An 8,738-nucleotide genomic window follows, 5' to 3' on the forward strand; every position below is an offset into this window, starting at 1 on the left:
ATTACTTAGGGTGCGTTTGGTTCACGGAATGTAAGATTACATTTGAGAATAAAATTACCAGAATGCAATATTACTATGGGAATATTGAATTACCATTTTTGGTTTGTTTAGTAAGAATGTAAGATTATAATGTTTGGTTGGAGGAATATAAGATTACTTGAATGCATATTTTACCAAATTATCCTTGTGATATACATTTTTTAACAAGTAAAATGTTAATATTAAATTATAAATATTTGAATAAAAATTTTACAAAAAATATTTTAATTGTCACTATCTAAGTTTAAAGAAAATTACATTTAACATATAATTATATATCAAACTTATATTATATAAAATATAATATAAAAATAATTATTATCTCGAGTGGATAAACATGTTATTTTTAAAGTATAAGATCTATTTGTTAATAACTCAAAATTAAACATTATTTTAAGTAATTACATTTTTACAATAATAACATTTTCACCTCATAAAATTATAAAATGACTAATATATTAAATATTAAAAATACAAAATAATGTTAACTACTCAAATTTATTAATCTTTTACTAAATTAAACTCTTTATATTATTGTTATTAAATTTATAATTTTGAGTAAATCACGAAGAATAAAAATTGAGAATGATCCATATGAAAAAAAATTAATTATTTTAAGGGTATTTGTGTATAAAGTGGTAGGAATTATTCATGATATAAGAATTTGGAGGTAATTACATTCCACAATTTAAAAAAAAAATGCTACTATTGATAATAAATTATTACTTAATAAATATATTTTCCGTGAACCAAACATTAAAATATAATTCCGAAAGATCATTCCCCGTAATAATGATTTTTATACGAATTAAACGCCTCTTATTTTAAAAACGTTTTTGATACAAAAGATGCTTTTCTAAAAATTATATATTTTTTAGAAAATAATAATCCCACCTTATGCATGAGAGCATAAATTTTCATTTCTTTTGTGTGGATATTCAAATTACATTTTTAACCACAAAATTCAAAAATTGATAGATAACATTAAAATTATAGTAAAACATAGCTTTTAGCTTAAAGAGGGGTACCAATACCAATAACCATGCTAAGCCCAACCTATCCAAAAAAAAAAAAATCGTTAGCTTTTTTTCTATCGCATAATTTTATGAGTAAATTACATATTTAGTATTTAAACTATCACTTTTGTTTTATATTAGTATCTAAACTTTTAATTTTCCAAAATCATACCTAAATTTTACTTTTTATTTCATTATAGTACCCACCGTTAAAAATTTAGGTACTAAAATGAAATAAAAAGTTAACAATATGTACTAAAATGAAATAAAAAATTAATAGAGGGTACTAAAATGAAACAAAATGTTAACGATGAGTACTAAAATGAAACAAAAATAAATATTAGATATGATTTTGAATAAATTAAAGTTTAGATACTATAAAAGAATAAAAGTTTAAATATTAAATATGTAATTTACTCTAATTTTATTTGCAAATATATGTTATTTGTATTTGTAAATAATAATTCAGAAAGTAATAAATAAATAATAATATATTAAAAAATCATTGTCGAGAAACTATCCTCGCACTCTCGTCTTTTGGCTGCATCGGTATCTGTTGTTTTTCCTCCCAAAATCTCTAAAAACGTGACCTTCGTCTCCTCCGATCCTTTCTTTGTCTTGGTTTATGAGGTTCTCTCTCTTTCTCTTCAGATTTCTAATTTTATTTTTCTTGACCAGAGATCTGTTAGGGTTTCTTTTTGCATTCGCAGCACATAATCGATTCGCTTTTTTATTGATCTTTGTGTTATAATTTGGGGTTTTCTTAAGCATATATATTTTTGAATTTTTTAGTTGTTTTTTTCCTCTTGTAATCGTGTCTTGATTCTTGGGACTTTTCCGGAAGCTATTTTATCAGTCCTCTGAAGGGTTTGTTCTTAAGCCTCTTTTTTTTAAAAATATGTTGTTTTCTTAAAAAATATTATCTTTGATTTCGTTGAATTGGGTTTCCTTCTTTAGTATAAAGACTGCCTTTTTTTATTTGAGATTTGATGGTTTGAATGTTAGAGCTATTATATATTTATTTATTTGGTCTTTAAATGTTTATGCATTTTGTATAATTTTCCCCGTGAGAAATGTTCAATTTTATTTTTGATTCCTCACTAATTGATTTCACTGATTGCGCTTTTGGTTTTGGCTTGCAGCTCGAAGGAGAAACCCACTCTTGGGTAAGTTAACTTCCATTATAATTTTTTGAGTAAAGTACACAAATGGTCCACTGCGTTGCTTTGTTTAGTTATATTAAAATTATAAAATGGTCCCGACTATAGGGCGTTACTTTATTTAGTTACTCGACTATTAAAAGTTACAAAATTGCTATTCATACGTTCCAATGAAATACGATAATCGTTTTAAGACTTTAGGACCATATTTTATCCCATCAAAATCAGTATGTTAATGATTAACTCAGACTACCATCAATTAACATAAAATGACGACTTTAGAACATATGAATAGCCGAGTTACTATTTTATAACTTTTAATAGTCGGGACTCAACAAAGTAATGTCATATAGTTAAGAGACCATTTTGTAACTTTTGAAATGATAAACCAAAGTTCATGCTCTTGGCTGCGAATTTATTTGTCTTTCTGCTAGACGTCCTACTGTTATGTTTGATACAAATAAGTAAATAAACTTTCACCTTTCAATTTTTTTCATGGAGGGACAAAAAAATATGAAGAAAAACTAATATGCTAACAGTATAAGAACCTTACTAGTGTGTCCTCTGATGTTTCTTTTTGTTATTTTAAATTCTTGCTTAATTTCTATTTATGTTTTGTGTAGCGGAACGCGGATTAAGACCCGCAAACGGAATATTGCTGCTCCCCTGGACCCTGCAGCCTTTGCTGATGTAGTGGTCCAGATCTATTTGGATAATGATGGTGACCTGGTAAGTGGTAAATATCATAATGCAAAATTTACATATCTGTAACCCAGGTTTCATCTTAAGTGTGATTCTGGAATTCTTGTTCTTTATCTTGTGACTTGCTGATCAAACACTTGTTTTGTTCAGGAACTTGTTGCCAAGAACGTTGAATCTTCTGATCTTAACTTCTCAAGATACGGTGACACCTTCTTTGAGGTAACCTTTTTTTATACCGAAATATCAACATTTTCATATTTTCCTTCGAAGGCTACGTTTGTTTCACTATAATTGGTTTTTTCTTGGTTGTATTTAGTATTATTGTTTTGTAGTGAATTAAATTGGCAATTGTAGGTTGCTTTCACTGGAGGGCGCACACAACCGGGCACAATTAAACCTGATGAGGGGGAGCGACACCCATACTCTATTATAGAGTGCGAGGCTAATCGTGAAGCCATTTTGCCTTCCGTGATCTATGTACAGAAAATCCTACGCCGAAAACCTTTTTTGATAAAGAATCTTGAAAATGTTATGCGAAGATTCTTGCAATCATTGGAGCTTTTTGAGGAAAATGAAAGGAAGAAGCTCGCGATTTTCACAGCTCTTGCTTTCTCCCAAAAATTGTCAGGGTTGCCACCGGAGGCTGTGTTCCAGCCGCTACTCAAGGATAATCTTGTGGGTAAAGGACTAGTTCTTCCATTCATAACAGATTTCTTCAAGGAGTACCTGGTGGATAATAGCCTGGAGGATTTAATTTCAATTCTGAAGCGAGGGAAAATGGAGGACAATCTCATGGAGTTCTTCCCTTCTGCTAAGCGGTCTGCTGAAGGTTTTTCTGAGCATTTCACGTAAGTATTCTGGTTTGTGATGGGTATTTTGCTTTTTAAATCTCCTTGCTTCTCCCAATTTCTAAGGTTCCGTGCCTTCTGCAGTTAGAGAAGTTTTGTAGGAAGAAAGTAGAGACTTAAAATAACAAGAATGCCAATTTATAATTTAACTTGTGACAGGCTTTATTTTTAAAAACATATTTGCATGCTTTTTACAATAACAATGGTAGTTTGAGTGTTATGCATAATTGCTTAGATGATTGAACCTTTCTTTGTTGTGGGTTTCGTGTGAGTAAGTGCATGTACGCCTAATACCATTTGTGATTTGGTTGTTCCAGAAATATTGAGATAGGAGTGTGTTGTTTTGTTCCCGGGATAAGTAGTGTTTATGAATGTGGTAGGCTTCTATGTATTTATATTTGAATTTATAAGTAGTAAACATGTAAAGATTTTTATAGACCAAGTCTGCTAGTTTTCTTCTTCTTCTTCCTTCTTTTTTCAAATAAAGCTAGTCTGCTAGTTGGTCCGTACATCTAATTGACTGGATAGATCATATTTTGTATAAGTTTGTCTCAAACTAGATGACAATCCACTTCAATGTTTTTATTTCTTCCAAGAACCACTTTCCTAAGACTATATAAAGAGCTACTTTAGATATTAACACATAAGACTATATAAAGAGCTACTTTAGATATTAACGCGGATTAGAGTCATAGGATCTTGTACTTAAACCCATGTTTTTCATGAGATATTTAATCACACTTGCTACCAAGTAGTATTAACCTTCATCATGAAGATGAACATGGTCTGCATATTAAATGGGTCGTGTATATTACACCATTCTTGTATTTATTTGATGTGTCTTCTGCTGGCTATGCTTTCTTATCGTATCCCAAACTGTGAGGCTTGCTTAAAACAAAACACTAACATTGAGAGTTGAATATTCACATGGACATAATTGACTAAGAATATGGTTCTGTTTTTCCCCTTTGCAGTCAATCTATTAGAAGAATATAATACAAAAAAATTGATCTGTGCTGAAAATGAGAGTTGCTCAATTTTGATGTGTATAATAGAAAAGCTGAATCTTAACAAATGAAAATCGAAGCCATCACCTAACACAAAAAACTAATTGAAGGCTTTGGATCGATAGGAAAAGATTCATTGATCGAGGCTTCCTTTTTTGAAAAAAAAGGGTTAGGGTTTGAGAATCAGAAAATTTGCCACCAAGTAATACCATGTTAGTGAGGAAAATATATTGGTTTAAACCAAAATTTTTATGCAACTTTTCACAAGAAGGGAGAGAATATGAGAATACTAATCATCCTATCTTATCAAATCCAACATATTCAATGGATTGAATTATCCTGTACTAGAAGGATTTCCATCCTTTTTGCAGTTCCATCTTTCATTCTCAGTAAACATAAAACAAGGAAGATGTTTTTTTTTGGTATCGATTCATCATCATCAAATGCTCCTTTATTTCTTTAAATATGGTTTGTGACATTGTTGCAATCTGTGGTTGAATCTTTGGGTTTGCGAATGCATTCATGTTGTCTTTCTATATGATGTGCCTTTGACTGTTTCAACTTATTTGCCTAATTATGTTGATTTTCAGCAAGGCAGGTTTGGTGCCTTTGGTTGAATACAATGAGAATAAAATATTTGAGGCAAAACTGAAGGATATGAAGTCTGCTTTGACAACCCTGATAGCAGAGGAATCTGACATATCTGAAGTCATTGAAATTGTTAAGCTACGTGTCAAAGATGCTAATTTACCTGATATTGAGGTTGTACGAATTCTGTGGGATGTATTGATGGATGCTGTTCAGTGGTCTGGAAAAAACCAACAGCAGAATGCCAATTCTGCATTGCGACAGGTAATAGATTGTCTGCTAAAATTTTTTCCCCTTACCTCGTTAGATTGAACCTCAATGTATCATAGGAGATCAGGAATTTAGCAACATAGCAGAATGAAATAAAAGCAATCTACCAGTATCTAGCATTATTGAAATCAAGGTCAAAATTCCAAGACACATTCATTTAGGAAATCACTATATTCCACATTTGTGGCAAATGTGTTAGAATATTAATCATAGAAAAGCATCATAAAGGAGGGTGCTAGCTGCAACCTAGATGCAAATGGTCAGTAAAATGTGTTGAAACTCTTGCAACTACTATAGATTAGTACTATTATGACCCACTGATGGTTCAGAAACCATGGAGTGTTCTTACTTTTGATCCATTCTCTTTTGCTTTGTCCTCTTTTTTCTTGTTAAATAAGATGTGTGCATGCACAGAGATGTGGATATGACTAATCCAGAGTGCCTTATACATATTTCTTTATCTCCTTTCCTTGATTTAATTATTTGGATTTGGGACAAACCAAATGACCTCAGTGGTTAAGGGACTTGTTGTTATCCCTTGATGTCCCGGGTTCGAGCATCACAGATGCCAGGGGTGTGAGCATTATTGTCAAATGATTGAGAGTTTTTTAACAGATACTGCCTTGTATTACCTCATATTTATAAAGAAAACTGGGTAACTACTCTCTTGGGACCGTAATCTAAGGGAAAGTTAGGGGAGAATTGATGCTTATGCACCAAGTAATAAATTTGTTGTGGTTTAGTTTGTAGAGTATCAGTACGTGCCAATTTGGTTTCTGTTTTAATGATAACATCTTTAGTTGTATTTTTCATCTCCTAATTCTATAGTTTGCTTAATACTGTTGATTTGGTGTGTTATTGCCTGGTCTTTGCCATCTTACATTGACTACTTTTCTGATTCATTGTTTTATGACTTCTGATGTATGGCTGTAAATGAGATGTGCTCACAAGTTAGTGGCTTTCTGTCTGAAAAGCGTTAGTTTGTCTTGGTCTTGGTCCCGGCTCAAGTGGTTTGTGAGCTCAATCATTTTTTTTTAATTTATTATTGTTTTAAATTAGTAATGAAAACGAATCTCAGTTGAGCTAGTATAGGTAATCGAGTTTGAAGTTAAGAATGGGATTCAAGCACGTTTTTACTATGTAAATGAGCCCTATCGAATGAGCAGTAATAGTTTGATCTTTATTTTGAATCAAGGATAAGGTTTGAAATTAGAACTCGATCAATCTTGAGCTTAGGTTTGAGTCTCGCGTTCGGAATCAAACTTGAGCTTCTTATTGTTTGGGCTTGGGAAGCATTCATAACCTGGTGGATGGAATTGATTATTTTTAATGGATATCTTCCCTAACATTGATAATGTTAACGTGAATGCATAACTATCTGACCTGTGCATAAGTCCAACTGTTACTTGTCCCCACTTGTTAATTAGCTATCATGTACCTGTTAAATTCTAATACTTGCCCCTACAACAGTGCTTGATTAAAGATGTAGTTTTGCTGGACTAGATTCAAATAGCTTTCTTGGAGAATTTTCGGATAACTATTGCTAAACTAAAATTGTATTTTTTAATAATAAATGGTGGACCAAGTTAATTGGGAGATATTTTCATGATAAAGGTCAAAACATGGGCAACGCTGTTAAGTTCCTTCTGCACCAGTGGCAAACTTGAGCTGGAACTTATATATAAGGTTCAGATGCAATGCTATGAGGATGCAAAATTGATGAAGCTATTCCCTGAGATCGTGAGGTCTCTCTATGACCAGGATGTTCTTGCAGAAGACACCATTCTTCACTGGTTCCGCAAAGGAACAAACCCGAAGGGCAGGTATGCATTCAAGTTATATTTGCTGTCATTGAAAAGTATTGTGAGGTATCATCAGTAATGTTTAGCGCTTGAATGGTTGGTTGGAATTTATAGTTGAGAATCAGAATACTGAATTCATTTCTACATCATCTTTTATAATATACTGGAATTTATTGCAGGCAAACCCTTGTGAAGTCTCTGGAGCCCTTTATCAAATGGCTGGAGGAAGCCGAGGAAGAGGAATAAGCGCTCCAACAATATTGCCATGATTTCTTTCAAAAGAAATTGTGATCAACCTTGCACTTGTTGTTTTTATTAGCTATATCTATTCCTGAGACAATGAACTAAATTGTGATCAACCTTGCACTTGCTGTTTTTATTAGCTATATCTATTCCTGAGACAATGAACTAATTACTGCCGAATCCTTTGACATTTGCAGTGTATGTTAAAAGCTTGTGATGTTAAGATGGATGGATTAATACTTGTAATAAACAATACTGTTGTGTTTACCATGTTTCGGTAGGTACCTCTTTTTTGTGCAAGTGGTTAGTTGTGCTTCAAATTCAGTATGTTTCTCATTATTCTGGTATAAAATTGACTCGGTTTTGTGAGAACAGTTTGGGTTGAAACAACCCATTAGCAACACTGTTGTGCAATTTGCTAAGGGAGGCCTGTGATTATAGAATCTAGAAGAAGAGTATGATTAGAGTTGTTGATATAACGGTCTTTAATAATGTTTACGGTAATCTCCAAGTTTGGTTACTCTTGTCATTTCTAAGGGGTACTTAATGAGTTGAGTAACTCGTGAGCAGTTGGAGTTTAACTCGGTTAAAGTTTGGTAAAAACTCGACTCAGGTTGAGTCGAAGTCGAGCTCGAGTTGAGTCGTGTAAAGTCCAACTCTATTCTACAAGTTTGTGAACAAGTCTTTAATTTTTTTATATATAATATTTTAGTAGTTATCTTAAGAAGTTATTTTACACACTCAAATATCAAACCTTATTTATTATTTTAATATATTTGTGGATTTTTACTTTGAAGTTTAAATTTTAAAATTACTTCATACACTATTTTGATAATTTTTTTTGGTTAAACATATTAAGTCTTATATAGTATTAGTCGATTTTACCCATAGTTAAGAAAATAAGGTGAAAATTTCGGTGAGCATAACAAATAACGAGGCGAGTAATGAGCATCGAGCTTAACGAGTAACAAGCTTAAGAGCAACGATTCGAGCAACAAGTTTTCTTAACGAGCATGAGTTGAGCAAAATTTTAATGAGCTTAACGAGAAATAAGTCGATTAAC

The 8,738-nt window shown here is 32.0% G+C and overlaps 1 protein-coding gene across 1 annotated transcript; it reads left to right on the forward strand.

The window, feature by feature from the left end:
• Nucleotides 1-1,577: 1,577 nt before the first annotated feature.
• LOC120205486 (basic leucine zipper and W2 domain-containing protein 1-like) lies at nucleotides 1,578-7,942 on the forward strand. The gene is made up of 9 exons (XM_039205344.1): nucleotides 1,578-1,685; nucleotides 2,198-2,221; nucleotides 2,839-2,944; nucleotides 3,068-3,136; nucleotides 3,272-3,765; nucleotides 5,363-5,624; nucleotides 7,245-7,453; nucleotides 7,612-7,695; nucleotides 7,781-7,942. The coding sequence occupies exons 1-8, from the start codon at nucleotides 1,681-1,683 to the stop codon at nucleotides 7,676-7,678; spliced, it is 1,236 nt and encodes a 411-aa protein (XP_039061275.1). The 5' UTR covers nucleotides 1,578-1,680; the 3' UTR covers nucleotides 7,679-7,695; nucleotides 7,781-7,942.
• The last annotated feature ends 796 nt before the right edge of the window (nucleotides 7,943-8,738 follow it).

The sequence above is a fragment of the Hibiscus syriacus genome, unplaced genomic scaffold, assembly GCF_006381635.1.
Source record: "Hibiscus syriacus cultivar Baekdansim isolate YM2019G1 unplaced genomic scaffold, ASM638163v2 tig00012487_pilon, whole genome shotgun sequence".
In the NCBI taxonomy this organism is placed as follows: Eukaryota; Viridiplantae; Streptophyta; class Magnoliopsida; order Malvales; family Malvaceae; genus Hibiscus; species Hibiscus syriacus.